Source organism: Bactrocera oleae, chromosome 3 (genome assembly GCF_042242935.1).
Source record: "Bactrocera oleae isolate idBacOlea1 chromosome 3, idBacOlea1, whole genome shotgun sequence".
Classification (NCBI taxonomy): Eukaryota; Metazoa; Arthropoda; class Insecta; order Diptera; family Tephritidae; genus Bactrocera; species Bactrocera oleae.
Window position 1 is genome coordinate 18,157,334 of NC_091537.1, and position 16,489 is coordinate 18,173,822.

A 16,489-nucleotide genomic window follows, 5' to 3' on the forward strand; every position below is an offset into this window, starting at 1 on the left:
AATTTTCTGTCAAACGCACTCACAAAGACCATCTACCAGTCGTTAGGAATGACTTCTAGGAGGTCGTTGATACCAAATAAGCTTTCAGATGGAACAGCCTTATCGCTCAACAGATCTTAACTACGGAGACCAAAAACTACAGTTACGCTTTTAAGGAAACAAGACAAAGGCATCCACCGATGGACAACGATATGACAAAATATACCATTTCTTGTCAGCAAATAACCGCTACCGATGAGCTCATTCAGTTTATTCCTAATCTAAATTTCGGAGCTAAAACAGATTTAGAAGCGAAGTCGTTTTAACGGTTATTTTAAATTGTTGTAGTTCCAGCTATGAAGTTTTCCCTGATATAGCTTGATATATATTTTATTTTAAATTTTAGTTAAACATTTAAAGATTTAAATCAAAATCTTCGGTCGGTAAACAATTAAGAAACGAAGAATCCCTGCCAGTTTTTACAATAACTCCCTTTTTTCATCCCGATTTAAACTTCACTACGCTTGCGTATCCAATGACGCGCAAATTGCACACGGGAATACACACCAGGATATTCGGGTCTAGCGCAGCCATAACCCCATGATACCACACCCACCAACATGCCATCCTTAGTAATCAGCGGACCACCTGAGTCACCTTGACAGGCATCCTTGCCACCCTCCAGATAACCAGCACAAAGCATACGATCTGTAACGCCGCCAAACTGCTTGTATTTCTCCGAGCAGAGTTCATGATTGAACAACGGTACTTCAGCTTGCCGCAACCACTGACGTGACTCGCTGGCATTCTGTGTATTACCCCAGCCGGTCACATAACAAATATCGCCATCCATAAATTGATCTTTCTCGTCTGGTAACTTAATTGGCTTTTTATTGTCCGAATACTGTATTTCCTTTTCCAGATATAGCAACGAGAAGTCATAATCGACATTCGAGTAATTGAACTTCTCATGCTGTACAATCTCTTTGACACGCACCAATTGGCCACCGCTAGATGCCTCTGAGGAGCCAATACGCACCTTTAACTTCTCAGCAGTTTTACCGCTGTATTTAGGAAGAGTAAAGTGGTAGAATTAGAATTATTACTTTTAGAAGAAGTTGGATCAATAATAAGGTTATATTGGAGGAAACTTACTCAGTACAATGAGCAGCTGTGAGCACCCAACGGGGCTAAGAAGTAAAGAAAATATACAAGTAGTACAAGTTTCAATTATTCAAGTCAAGTAATAATTATATCAAAAACTTAAAAATGTAAAATGAAATTTTTAGCTAATTTATATATTATAATTATTAAAATTAATATATATAGACTATAGAGAGTGTTACGTGTTGCAGTATAAATTCAGATTCAAAGTTCTTCTAAAAAATGATTAATTTTGGGTTTTAGGGATTTTTTTGGTGATATATAATAACAAAAGCACCTTTATTCATAAACTCTTCTTTTCGCGAAGACTAATTTTTAACTTCCTCACAACTTACCGCTATTATAGAACCGCCACAAATATGTCCGCCACTTGTTTGCAGCGAAATCTGATGTGGGGCATCTGTAATATTAACATTGTAGCCGCCTACAATACGTCCGTCTAGGCGTGGTCGGGGCAATACTACATCGGAGGGTAAGGCTTCGTCATCCACACGTACCAAATTCATTTCTTGTCCTTTAAGTGGTTCCGGTACAATGCAAGCTAGAAAAGGTGAGATCGACATAAAAAATGAGAAAAAATACTGGTTTTTTGAAGTTTCGAGAAGGAATTCGGATAACAGGTCTAGATAAAGGAATTGACAATTCAGAGAAAAGTTGGACCTGTGATAATTTCTGGCATTTATAGAAGAAAAGTGAAGAAGTGCTCTACATTACTATTTTTATACCAAGTGTATATATAAGTTTGATTTGATTCGGCAAAATTAAGAGAGTGGTGAATCGAATAAGCATTTCGATAAAGTTATTTGACTTGAAGAAAAGATCAAAATGTCTGCTATTCTTATAAAAAGAAAATGTCCGAGCTATATTCAAATTGTTAAATTTTGGGGAGTGGCCAATCGAAAAAAACTACCTAAAACTTTAGTGTATGATATGGTTATATTGGAGCCTTGGTAATTTTTGAATATATTACCACTGTGTGTTTCTTACTGCTTGATGAACACCGATTCAAGAAATCTTTTTAAAGTAAAATAATCGAGTTGTTGAAGGAGTAAACCATTCTTGGTATATTGTAAGTGGTAGTTTTCGTACAAGATTTAACGGATATAACCAAAGAAACTCCTGCTTAAAATCTAGAAAGTCATTAATTGTGAAATTAAGATTCGACCCAACTACCTATAGGCATAAGGTCTCGTCCATTGTCTTAATTCTTGTTGGAATGATCTGTTTTATCAAGTGAAGTTTTGAAATGAAATCGACCATACATATTAAAAATTAATTGACCAAACATTTTAAGCTTAGCTTTACAGATCGAAGCCGAACACTTAGCATGCGTGTAAGCATTTTCTCTCGGCACATTTTTCAAAGTTTCGCAATCTCTCGGTTCCTTTTACACTTTTCAGGATTATATATATATAATATAATAAGTGTGTCCCTAAATAGTCTGAGAAATGACCAAGGTATTTAAAGTCATGTGTGAGACCAGCTCCTGATATTTCTTCGTATTTCACCTCCGGCTCCAACTTCCGACGTTAATGCACATAACACAAAATAGGCGATGGCTAATGAAAATGTTGTAGTTTTGAACAACATTTTTGTTTTTTTGTTTTCTTAAAGTATTTTTATTAAAATCTTTATTCCAATATCACAACACACACGCCAACAACACTACACAGAAATCGAACCGGCGACTAACTGTGCAATCGGTTGGTAATCGTTGCACCTTATATAGCATAGTAACGCTTGCGCCGAGCAAATCTAGACCCCATTCATGCTAAAATCACATTGTTTTGTTCGTTTTGTTGCTTCTAATCACTTGAGCGCGACAATCTTGACCGCCCATGGCTTTATAACGCCTCACCTTACCGGGTGCTATCTGAAGCATAGACTAGTTAATATGATCACACGAGTATGTAGAATGTAGGTGAAATTTGTAGATATGTCTGTGCGATCGCTGAATATGGAACACTTAGATATGATTCTAACGAGCACCACTCGACTCAACTCGCATGGCGTAGCTAAACCTTTGTGCTGGCACTGCAACTGGAAATTGGGCCAATAAGACAGACATAAGAGACCGATGCGCCACTCGAAAATGTCGGTCTTGTGTTTTAACTATTGTTTGCAAAGCTTTATAGCCGTGTCGATAATCTAACCAGTTGAAACGAGTAAAATTAATAGTCGAAGTATTTTGCAATGAGCACAGAGTCAACAAATACACAATAATTTCTAAATCAAGCAAATATTTATTGTATACATATAGACTAGGCCTATGCGCATACATTTGAAGTTAATTGAACAATAAAATTGTTGTTGTTTTTATTAAGGGTATATACGATCTTACTAGCTATTCTACTTAAAGGGCGGTCAAAATAGAACAACAAACTCATCTCAACAACATCTCAAAATGTCGGTCGCAAGATCCTTTTGGCCCAAAATCAATCTAAAGATATCCAATGAGCTCTTTGTCCTCAGTAAGGCCAGCTTCTCATTAGTTATGGTGAGTTTAACAGATTATTTGGAGGAAGACGAGGTAAAAACATCTGAACACTTACTTCTTGTTTGTCCAGCGTTTGCGAAATCAAAGCTTAAAGAGCTCACACTTTCAGATATTCGATCGAGCTGGTGAGAATAGATATTAAACTTCTAAGCAAATTTGTATTACCCACAACTCGATTTGTCGACTTCTAAGATCGGATACTGGAGTTCTATTTGTATAGTTTCATAAAGAACTGCATATAGCCGACGCGACCCTGTATCAGCCATCGAACCTAACCTAACCTATCTCATTTCTGATCACTAGCAGATCCTATGATACGGACACCATATACGTGAGGTTATAAGATATTCCTTCCGATCGAACCTGCATATACTTATGTTTATCATTTTTGGAATACGATTAGTTTTTGGTTGACATTGTTGGGAAAACGATGAGACGGTTGACTGGTCTCTGGACCTGTTACGAGTTTCGACCGAATCTTCCTCTATCAACTAGTTCAAAATCAAACATACACCATCATCAAACAGGTGCTATATAAAGCCAGTAGTTCCACTATTCACCAACTAAACAAAAAGATCAAGATTCGGCCTCGAAATAGCTAAAGCAATGCACTCAAAAATTTATTATTATTATTTTCCTACTTTTCGGATGAAATTACGATAAATCGGGAGTAGCATACGTGCTAAGTTTTTCTTTGAAGTCTTTTTATGTGCATATAAGAATGAATCTATATTATCTAATATCGCATCAAACTGTGGATCAATATCGCCTAACCTATGCCTGTAAAATTTCAAAAAAATCTTGGGAACCGAATTTTATTCACGACTAACAGATTGGAATATGCTAAATGGGGCAAAAGAATGGACCCACATTTAAGGTCGAATGTTTGAGGTTTCTCTTTTTAGTTTTAAAAAATAATGTGGGAAAATTAAGGTCCAAAATCGCTACCGGTCTTGCTCTATTTTAAAATCTTCAGACTCATGTAAAATTTGTTTTGTAGCCACTTTACTGTTAATTCTTGACTTTTGAGGAAATGTCGGAGATCCTATAAATTGTTTTTATATGTGATTAGCGTGACATAGCTGAGTCAATTTAGTCTCAGTTGAGTCGGACATGTTCGGCAGTTTGTTTGCATGTACGTGATTTAATCGCACAGTTTTTGAGATATCGATCACAAAATTTCCATATATAACAATATGCCATACGAACTGACCGATCTAAGTCAAGTTCTTGTATGGCAAGTTTTTATATCTGACAAAATATCTTCACGAAGTTGGATTTTTGTCCGAAGCAAGGCTACAATCTCCGATCATACATATATTACATCAAACAACGTGACTAGAAAGAGATGGCGAAATGCTTTCTGTTGGCTGCAAGCTGTTCGAAACTCTTTCATCAATATGTCTCTATTTTCTCTCAAAATCTTTATAAAATGTTTAATACCGATAAAATAACAAGACAGCATAATAGATCTCGACAAGCAATGTCAGACCTTTAGGTGTATTTTGGACTTGAAATGGCTTGTTAGACTGAGCATCGACATAAACTTCGAATCAGGTTTAAAAATTACAGTATTTTCACATAGGCGGTCTCCAGAAATTGGAGTGCAATCACGTTCAAACCTTGAGGAAGCTGATAAAACTGCTGACTGATGTCAATTAACTAACAGATGGATGTGGAAAGACCGTCATTGTGCCAAAAATTATCTCCCAGCAAATTAAACAAGGTATACGACAGTCGGGTCTGCATCACCGGAATGGATCCGCATTCATAATCAGACTAGAACTGTTAGCTCGGCAGCATTTCCTAAAATTATTTGGAGAATATTTTCTGGCGCTACAATAATAACAACATTACGACACAAATCTAGAAAAAAGGTGCAAAAAATAAATATATACGAGTATAGCTCAGTTTTGTAGCTGTAACAGCTGTTTATTTGCCTCAAATTCAAAAACCTATTACGTTAAGCGCTTCTTGGAAAGCAAAAAAAAAACAATTTCAGTTCTTTAAATAATTACGTTCGAATATAAATTATATAAATTAAAACACGCGCACATTAAACAATTTAATGTTGCTTGCTTTGTGTTGTAACAACGAGCAGCTAATCCACGACATAAATAAAGTTAGTACCAACTTCGATAACTTTGTCTTCGACTTTCAAGGATACTTGTTTCTTCTCCACGTCCAGTATGAATGCGCCGTCGGTGAGCGGAGTTTTATTTTGTTGGTAATTTTGAAATTCGGGTATTTGGCGTGGTCCGAGCAATGGATCATTGTAGCGCCAGAGTTTGAGTGTTGACAAATCAGCTGGAAAGTAAAAAAAAAAAAATTTAAATATTTTTAGCTAATTAATTTAGTGAATTGTTAAGAGTTTATAATTTAGATTGTCTCATATTTAAGCGCACCTTTAAAGTTTATCATCTTCGCCAGCTTTTCGGTCAGTTGCTGCACTGTCTCGCCTTCACATATAACAGTGTTTACTTGAAACAAGCCGGAACGCTCGATTGGATTAACCAATTCAACTGCTACATTAGGCGCGATAATAAACGCTATGAAAGGTGAGCCGGGACGTACTTCTTCACGTGTTTTTTCTGGTGCTTCCGGATCGTCCGTATATTTCACTTCAATGTCAACCACCTAAAGAAAGCATAAATAAGACATGAGAGAATACAAATCGAAAAGAAAATGTAATTTTTCCGCATTCACTTACATCCAAAGTATTGCTCAGGTAGTCGAGATTGTTGAGCAGCACCTGCCGTTCGTCGAACTCCAAGTTGATGGCGAGCGCCTCTACACCTTTGCCGCCCTCCACCTTCTCGCGTATCATTTGCGCGAAGGGCATCACGCGCTTCATGAATTTCTTTAGCTGCTCCTTCTGTTGCAGCGTCGACGCGATGACTTTATTTTCCGGGAACTTGCCGTCTTTGGAGTACATTTCGCGCAATGTGTCAAGCACACAGCATTGCCATGGCGGGTATGTTTTGGCGACCCAGATTAAGGCACGATTCGGTTTCACGCTTGTGGGATCCACCGCCTTCTCTTTGCCACCCTTGCCCTTGACTTGCAGTAAGTTCTTCAAATTTAGACGGAACGTGTGCGCCGCCTCCATGAGATATTCAGAGCATTTGATTTCAATCTCATTAATTGCGCCCACCTCCGGCCAACGTGCATGCACAATGGACTCCTTATTGCTCAGCAAACCCCATACATAGTCGGCGACGTGTGGACAAATTGGCGCCACCAGCAGCGCTTGACGACGTATGAACTCGAAAACCAAGTCTTCGTGCATGCTCTGCGCACCGCACAGCTCACGATATTTGTCACGCGCCAATTGCAGCTCATAGAAGCCGGTGCGCAAGGCTTCCTTGAACAGCATTTTGCGATAATTTTCATCGGTTTCGCGCGTCTTCAAATTCATTTCGCTGATGAATACTTTGTCATTGAAGGTGTCGGCGGCGCCCTTGCGCAGCAGAGTACGCGAGGCGGACATCTCTTTTACCCACTCAATGAATGTGTACAGACGCAGAATGCCAGCATCGGCAGTGCTCACAACAAAATTGGCATCCTCTATGCTATCGCCAGAGTCAGCCAGGCAGAGCCGCGTGCCATCGGCTGAGAATTTCTCTACAGCTTCGTAGAGTGTTAGGAAATTGCCATCAGATTTGGACATTTTTGCAGAATTCAACAACAGATGTCCGTTGACACGTGCGCCCAGTGGCCATTTGCCTTCGTCATTGGGCCAAATGGCGGTATGGTTGTACAACATGAATGTTAGATGGTTGTTTATCAAATCCTTGCCGCTTACTCGCAAATCCATCGGGTACCAGTACTCGAATTCACGACGTAATATATCGAGTGACTGCTTCTTTACTGGCAGCTTATCGCTGTATGAGGTTTCGTTGAAGAATATGTAGTCCCACACTTCGGGTATCATATCCTTTGCAGTTATGCCTAATGGAAAGTAAGTTGTATCAGTATATGTTATTCTTCTAAGCTAAGCTTTAAATTTTGTTCGGTATAATTTTAAGTTCTTTGTGTATTTGCTTAGATTAATTTCGAGGTATGCACCGCAACCTATGGTCTATTGTGCCCTCCCCTAAGTCATATCGTATCATCTAGGCCCAGCATGTTGATAAATTCCAAAATTCTGCTGGGTGCTAGTGAGGCGATACAATCCTGTGTGGAAACATGGATCCCAGGTCCTTGATTCTGCGTCTGCAGACTGCTGTGCAGTTCATTAGCAGATGTTCAGGGGTTTCCGGCTCTATGTCGGCAGTTTGTATTTGCTTACCTAAGGGACTTGGCTTCTCGCCTCTAAACGAACCGCCTTGCAACAGATGTACAACTGTATAGAATGCCATATAAATGGTGGAGTCGGACAGCGATTCAATAAGCCACTGCTGATCCCAGGGCAGCTTGGTGCCCAAGCCATATGTGCGCGAGCAGGCGTATTCGTGCAACCAATTCAAGCATGCTTCGAAATTATTGCGCGCCTCCTCGTGGTAAACTTCCATTTTGCTGAGATTTTTCTTGGCTTGCGCCTGCCATTCGGGTTCACCGTAATTCAGATACCATTGATTGCAAAGCGCAACTACGCACTGATCGCCCGAACGCGAAATTATGGTTTTCTCGGGTTCGTAATAGATTTCAGCTTCATTTGCGGCCACAAGCTTTTTCTGCAAATCCTTTTTAATATCTTGCACTTTGCGTCCGGCAAACTCGCCCACCAAAAGCACGCCATCATAGAAACCTGCGAATATATCAAATTTACATATATTCTTAGGAGAACTTCAATGTATTACAAACCTTTCAAATAACAAAGCTCTTTCGCCTCGGCCAATTTGTCTTTGTCGTTTTGTGACTGAATCTTCAGTTTTTCATATGCGTAGACAGCACAAGTCTTGCCCAAAGTGGGTACCTCTATGATCGGCACAGGCTCATAAGGTAGCACCATCTCATCCGTGATACCATACTTTTGCCGGAATGCTTCCTTCTTCTGTAAATCTACCAGAGCAGCATAATCGTCAGGTGAATCGGATGGCACGGATGTTACCACGCCTGTGCCTTTGTCTTCTTTAATCGATAACATTGGCAGTGTATAGATGAGTTTGTGTGATGTCATTGGTGCAGACAGTGGTGTGCCTAGTAGTTCCTGTCCAGTCAGCTCAGCAATCTCTACCACTTTACCCTCTTCGACGGTAAAACCTTGGTAAGACATATTGCGTGCCGCACGACGTGTGCTAATCCACACTTCATTGCTGCGTGTAACTTGCCAAGCAATGTACTTGATGTCGGGATGCAGCCAACAATTGGTTTGCCCATACATAGTTTCGGGACGAAGTGTAGCGGCAACCATATAGATGGGCACATTCACAGCACTGAAATGGATTTTTATTTAATTTTTTTATATTAAAATTATAACTTAAACACTTACCTAAGTTTGGCCGGTTTTTCAAGCACTCGCATTTTGATCAAAGTATATTCTTGCGGACCTACACCCTCACCGCTTGAACGATCATGATCCATGCAGGGCTGGCCATCCTTTGGCGAATAGATAGTGTATCGTTTGCCATACATAATTTTACCGCGATTTTTCAAATGCAAGAACTGCCAACGTACAAAAGAATCGAAGAAAGGATTTGCATCTGTCGTGATAAAAGTGCGCCTAAAGTCCACCTACACATGCATAAAAAAAATATATTTATAAAAAGTTATTTTTGTGTAACTGTTATACAACTGTCACTCACATGTATTCCCAAATTTTTGAGATCCTTAATGGCCAAAGGCGGAAAATAGTTTAACCAATGTTCGGTGTCAGCAAAACACTTAATCTCTTCGTCTGTCAATCTTAGACTTTGCATTATCTGCCATTGATATTTGGCTGCTGCTGTTTTGGCCACTGCCTTGCTCTTTTTACCCTTAGATTTATCTTTGGGTACATCGCCCTGTTTTGGCTCCTCTATTTCGGCGGGTGTGTCATCGGTTGGAAACTTTGGTGGATAACCAAAATCTTCCATTTCACGTTTCAACTTATCCGCACATGCTTTGATGGGCATGCCAGTACAGTGAAAACCAAATGGCCATAGTACACGCCTTCCTTTCAACCGATGATACCGTACAGCAAATTCGGCTTTCGAGAGCGAAAATGTATGACCCAAGTGTAGGCGACCATTCATATAAGGAAAAGGAAATGTTACGAAAAATTTCTCATCCAAACTTTTGCGTGGCTCTACTGGCGCATCCGTTTCATGCACATGCTCATTTTCCCAACGCTGTTGCATCTCACGCTCGATTTGCTGGAGATATTCCACCTTGAAGGTGCCCTTTCTTTCGACATTAGCCTATAATTTAATACAGAATTTTAATTCCAATTGAATAAAACATGAATCACTAGCTAGGCAAGGGAGATTGCATCAGAATGTTTGTTCATAGAAAAACCAAAATAAACACACCCTGGAAACGTTCATGTAATTCGTTGAGCGAGTGTTTATTTTCACACATGCAACTTACCATGCTGTTTTTGCACAATTTCGTTTATTGAAATACAATAAATATATTTAAATGTCCGATAAAGAAACAAAACCTGAGCGATTAAACAAAACTGCAACGTGTTCCCGGCAGCAATTGGAGCAAAATTTTTGTATTTGACAGCCAGTTCGTATATAAAAATAGTTGGCAACGCGGTTGGATGTATTAGTGTGGAATTTTCATAATACTTTTTTTATTTTAGCCACGAAACTATAACGCAATACGTTTTTCACGCGTGTTGTTATGTTTAATTTTCCTTAAAGTTGGCTTGAGATGTTAATGTGTACATTCTTAAACTATTCAAATTGTGTGAATGCAAAATTTCATTATTCGCAATTGTTGACAGCTTCGTACCAGATGAAATTTCGATTTTCGAACTGCTATAAAGTACAACAGCTGATCGTCAAACGTGCGTTTGTAAACGTTTAAGAAAATATATAATTTTGTTCTTGAAAAACTTTGTAAACATATTAAGAACCAATCTTTTTATTAATTTGCGGATTGTTTAAATAAAAAACTGTCAAAATGTCTTATATGCTACCACATTTACACAATGGCTGGCAAGTCGATCAGGCCATCCTGTCCGAGGAAGATCGCGTAGTGGTGAGTGCACTTAGTAGTTTCTGGAAGATTTATCTATACTAAATAAGTCTGCTTTAAATTTTAATCAGTTTATCATTTTATACAGGTTATTCGTTTTGGCCACGATTGGGACCCCGCTTGCATGAAAATGGACGAAGTAATGTACAGCATAGCGGAGAAAGTGAAAAACTTCGCTGTAATTTACTTGGTGGACATCACTGAGGTGCCCGATTTTAATAAGATGTACGAATTATACGATCCCTGCACCGTAATGTTTTTCTTCCGCAATAAACATATCATGATTGATTTGGGAACTGGTAATAACAACAAAATTAATTGGCCGCTTGAGGATAAGCAAGAAATGATCGATATTGTGGAGACAGTATATCGTGGTGCACGCAAAGGTCGTGGTCTAGTGGTATCGCCAAAAGACTATTCTACAAAATATAGATATTAAATTGATTAATATAATTAAGCCGCCAAACATCGCATTCATCCAACTCATCTCATCTATCAACTAACTAGTTTTATTTAATTAAAAAAAAATGACATAAATGAAAAAAAAAACAAATTTTTTTGCGAAATTTTTATACAAGTGTGTGTGTGTCAAATGTTTGCATTGCCAGAATTTTTGCAAGTTTGCGTTGATTGATTTAATTGAGTGTGCCTGCTAAAAAGAAATTTCAAGTTTTCGCAAGGTAAGTTATTTTATTAATTTAAAGTTCAAATTAAATTACGAAATTTTAAGCAAACAAAAATTATGAGATATGAATGTGGGTTTTAAGGATTTTTATTTTAAATCAGCAACTTCATTCACGGCTTTTCAATAAGGACCCTAAAACAAATATATATACACAGTTCATTCGCCTTATAGGCAATATAAGTTAAAAATCAAACAAATTTTTATAATGTATGTATGTAATAGTTTGTTCTGTCACTTTATTTTTTTCATTTTAATTAATTTTACCCTTTTTTACTTAAATTTACAGCGCTAACATTTACATAAACTCACTTAGTTATTTCTTTTATTAATCTTACCGTTACATTTGTTTGCTTTTATTTATAACATTTAACTAAAATTCATAACATTTTGTTCGCTAATAACAATTTTAGTTTTCAATAGGATTTCGTTTTATAAACTAATTTCACGTTTTATTGTATTGTATGCAATACTTACAATTTTTTTTAGTTTTTTTTTATCGTTAATTTAAGCTAATTTATTATCGTAAATTTAAAGTAATTATTTAACATTAGAAGTTATAGATACAAAATCGAGTTGCCATTTAAAACCTTTCAATTACGTTTTGTAAAATAAATAATTAAAGTCTAAAAATATATGTCATTGTAAGCAAATAATATTACTAAAGGAAATCATATTAGTTGCACTTTCTAGTGAACAAAATTTGTAATAAAAGTAGAAAAAATTTTGTTTTCTTGCGAAATAGTTTTTTTTTTTGGTTGTTGTGTTTGAAATAGTAATGTTTTTAATTTTCTCATTTATTGCAAACATTCGATTTATTAACTCAATTTTATCGCCAAAATATGTAAGTTTATCTAGTAACAGCTTAAACGATGAGCTAATCATAATGTTTTGATATTATTTTTAATTAATACTTTACTTCCTTGTGCTCTACAATTTGCTTCAACTCTTAACAGTTCATGCTCATATTTTCGGTTTTTTTTAGACATCGTATCTGTACATAATTATTTTCTTTTCTTTTTTAGTTTCAAGATCTTCAACATATTCCTACTACAATTAATTCAGCTATATTTTTGTAACTATAATACCATCTTTTTATATCAGCTTAACTCTAATTCAACTTCTCTTTAATATTTTCTAGATTTAGTTTGTAGTTTTTTTTTATTAATAATTTGGTAGTAATGATCTTCAGCAATTGTTTAATTACAATCATGTGTAATTGCAACATTATTCCTCATTTAAACTTAAAACCCTTTACACATGCATTTATCTATATTATTTAATTTATTAATTTTTTGTGAATATTTCCTATTATTTTTTTTTTAATATACTTTAAATATTTCTAAACAGTTATGAAGTAGCAATGCTTCCAGCATTCTTTACGTTCCAGATATTTAGGTTTGTATGAGCTTGTGTGCATTTATGTGTGTGTGTTTCTCTTCCAGCGAAAAGATAAATTTTTTGTTTGTGGATGTGAAGTTTAACTAATTATTAATCAAACTCAAATAGGAATCGAAATATTGTAAAATTGAATGTTTCAAAAGATAACTATTGTTGTCATCAAGAGACATCCTGTGATATAGGGGTGTGCGGTGTTCTGACTTGTCTGTATTTTCTTCGCCATATCGAGGCTGCGTAATTAATGACGGGTCAGCCCATTGCCTTGTGTGTGGCCAGCAAAGTTTCTTTGTCCTTAACGCAGGTGTTACCGGCTAACGATTTGAGGATCTTTTGGCGGCTTTGTACTTTGGTAACAATCGCGATCGTATGCAGAGTGAAGGAGTACAGATTATCAATTGTAAGTTTGTATCCCTTGTTGATGAGTATGGTCGCTGATGATTTAGCAAGAATGGGCTTTGGACTTCCTGCAGTGAAGAAGCAAGAAACCAAATCCGTTAGATTACGTCGGCCAGGTTCTCTAACGGGTTTTATGTTATATCCTGAACAGACCCTATAAATTATATTTATACTCGTATATAAATGATCAGCGCGTCCAGTTGAATCGATTTAGCCATGTCCGTTTGTAAATACGCGAACTAGTCTTTCAGTTTTTGAGTCATCGATCTGAAATTTTGCACACGTCCCTTTTTCACCAAAAAGCTGCTCATTTGTCGAAACCGCCGATATGGGAGAACTATAACATATAGCCGCCATATAAACTGAACAATCAAACTCAAGTGCTTGTATGGAAAACTTTAACATTTTACAAGGTATCTTCACGAAATTTGGCATAGCTTATAAGCCAAGGCATCGCTACAATCTACGAAAATTCTATTTTGATCGGACCACTATAGCTTATGGCTGTCATACAACTGATCGATCAAAATCAAGTTATTTGAAAGAAACTTTTTTTTTTATTTATGAAAGGTATAATAGCTTCGGTACAATTGAAGTTAACGTTTTTTCTTGTTTTTTAAATAATTTCCAACATAGTTACTTTTTAAATTCGCTGGAAAAATGTACTTATGTGTGTGTAGTTTTCATATTTTAATATATTTTACAAGTGAGTACATATGTATGTACGTAAGCAGCTTGGTATAAAAGGCTTATATTAGATATAAATATATAGTATGTTGGTATGTTTGCACGCATTTAACAGGAAAATGATATTTTTTTAAATTCATACATATTTACATATATTCTCACTTTACTACCATATATCCGTAACATGAAGGTACCAGTGTGTTGGCTTCGAGGACTAGCTCATATATGATTAAAATGTTTGTATGTATGTATATATGTATGTATGTAGGTAAAAAATATGGTTTTCTATGCATAAATGTAATAAATACATATACATATATGTATAAGTATGCATTCTGAAACTTCATAGAAAAATACGAGAGATGATTACACGATTTTGTACGAAATCTAATCAGTGTTTTTACTTGCAATATTTTTTGTTTTTTATGTTATTTATGAGTAGTGATGTTTAATTTTGTTTGTTTGTATGTCTTATACATACATATGTATGCATGAATATAGTATAAATGTATGTGCACGCCACTTTATATTTGGTGGGTTAAACTAGGAATAGGTCTATACAAAGTAGAAAGTATACTAACTATTTTATAACACACAGTACACATAAGTACATACATGTGTATGGTACATTAATTTATGCAACTATGTATGTAAATGTGGCTATAGCTAACACATATGAATGTACGTGTGTATGCATGTCATTTGAATGGCGCGGAAGTACATGCAACAAACACAGTAGCCTACTATTTTTCATAAACTCGGTTTGTGTTTTGCTTCGTATATACAGTTATGTTATATTAAATGATTTTTCTTCAATTGTTATTGATTTTTATTGCAATTATTTGTTGTAACAATTATTTGTTTTATAAAAAAATGTATATGTTTTTAAATTTTTTCTTTTAATTTTGTTATTATTTTCTTATAATTTGGGTTACATGCGTGCAATCTCTACTTAAATTACGTAATTATCTAACATGACATACATATGTATGACGTAAGTTACATTTTTTGCTTTGTAATTGATTTTTTAATTTTAGTTTTTGTTTTTTCTTTCTGTTTGTAATTTTTTTTTTTTTAATTTTAAATTGTTATATTTTATGTTTTTTTTTTGTTCTCAGGTATATGCACTTTGGGTGGGTTTGAAGGAAGGCATGAAGAGAAGTCCTAATTGTTTCTATTCGCATATGATACACATATTCTTTTTGTTTTATTATTATTTTATTACACTAAACACTAGCTTTGAAGACAACAAATACGTGATTTTCGTTTAACTTAAAATATTAGAGAAATTCATAAATGAAACTGAAACCTTTTGAAAATGTGCGTATGTCAACTTTTAGGCACACGTTTCCTACATTTACATACATACATATAAATAAATATTATATTTAATTTTTATGCTTCTTGAAATGCTCACATTTATAATCTATTGTGCTATTCTGTACCGCTAAAGTAGTTGTAGTTGTAATAGTAAAGTATTGAAAATCAAATATTTTTGAAATTTTATAAGTAGTGAAGTCATTCTACATGCTAATAGTCCCTAAAGTTGTTGCATTTTCTTTTGGTTTTATAGTATTTCTTATTACTACGTATATGTTCGTTTATTTGGTAGTTTTTCTTGTGACGAAAAAAATTTTATGGAAATTTTAACAAATTTTATAAGTGATAACAAAAATAACTGCTAAACAACCGCTAATTATGTTATGTATGATAAAATGCTTGACGAAATTATATTTTGTAATAAGTTCGGCAAGTTCTCGATTAAAACGTTTGCTTTAAACTCTTGCACGAAAGCTAAAGAAAGGTTATAAACACTTCCAACCATAATTTCACGCTTTCACGTGACTTTAGAGCAAAGTTTCTAAGTTTAATTTTATCAAAGCTTTAGCAATCCTGTCAAAAATACCATAAATAAAAATAAATTATACGAAAAACGCAATAAATTTTGTAAACAGCTTGAAATTTTCAAAAAGTTACCCATACACGCTCTAAATATCAATGATTTAAAAAAAAAAAAACAGTTCTGCACTTGTTTCTATTCTACTTCGGCATACATTTTTCAACACTTTGGGATCATGAAAAGTTCAAAACATAATTACTTGACACGAACAGAGTCGCTACTAAGCCACTCATTCAAATCGTATCAAAAAGTTTTTTATTACTAAAACAATATTAATAGTTCTAAAAATTGTGCCTACCAAAGTAATTGATAGACATTTGAAGATATTTCGTTAGGTTTATTCAATTGTACAAAATATTATTTACAGTTTTATCTAGAATTGTGCTAGCCATCTTCGGCTTGCCACTTTGTTGGCTGCTATGCACGGCTCTCTTGTCAAGCTTTTTATATGTATAAAAGTAATATAACCGCTAGCTATTTTATCTCTGAGATCATATTTGATTTATGCCAGTTTTTTGTTCGCTACACAACTTTCAAAAGCTTGCCGAAGAGTAGCATTTTTTATGATTTTTTTCTAACGAAAAGTATGATATATGTTTGCTCAATTTCAGATGAGTTCCTATTCCTGGAAATGTCTTATGATCAGGGTTGCGAA

At 35.5% G+C, this 16,489-nt stretch overlaps 3 protein-coding genes across 3 annotated transcripts; 1 reads left to right on the plus strand and 2 right to left on the minus strand.

Moving 5' to 3' along the window:
- Window positions 1–336: 336 nt before the first annotated feature.
- Window positions 337–2,823, minus strand: LOC106627492 (trypsin-1). The gene is made up of 4 exons (XM_014247628.3): window positions 2,652–2,823; window positions 1,479–1,684; window positions 1,135–1,169; window positions 337–1,043 (listed from the first exon to the last, which is right to left on the minus strand). Exons 1-4 carry the CDS (start codon window positions 2,731–2,733, stop codon window positions 488–490), a joined length of 879 nt encoding a protein of 292 aa, XP_014103103.2. The 5' UTR covers window positions 2,734–2,823; the 3' UTR covers window positions 337–487.
- A 2,712-nt stretch (window positions 2,824–5,535) lies between these two features.
- Window positions 5,536–10,312, minus strand: LeuRS (Leucyl-tRNA synthetase). The gene is made up of 8 exons (XM_036366830.2): window positions 10,151–10,312; window positions 9,388–9,981; window positions 9,075–9,316; window positions 8,447–9,018; window positions 7,932–8,390; window positions 6,351–7,591; window positions 6,046–6,277; window positions 5,536–5,947 (listed from the first exon to the last, which is right to left on the minus strand). The coding sequence occupies exons 1-8, from the start codon at window positions 10,151–10,153 to the stop codon at window positions 5,742–5,744; spliced, it is 3,549 nt and encodes a 1,182-aa protein (XP_036222723.2). The 5' UTR covers window positions 10,154–10,312; the 3' UTR covers window positions 5,536–5,741.
- Window positions 10,313–10,550: 238 nt separating this feature from the next.
- Window positions 10,551–11,321, plus strand: Dim1 (thioredoxin-like protein Dim1). The gene is made up of 2 exons (XM_014247655.3): window positions 10,551–10,771; window positions 10,857–11,321. The coding sequence occupies exons 1-2, from the start codon at window positions 10,694–10,696 to the stop codon at window positions 11,205–11,207; spliced, it is 429 nt and encodes a 142-aa protein (XP_014103130.1). The 5' UTR covers window positions 10,551–10,693; the 3' UTR covers window positions 11,208–11,321.
- Window positions 11,322–16,489: the final 5,168 nt, after the last annotated feature.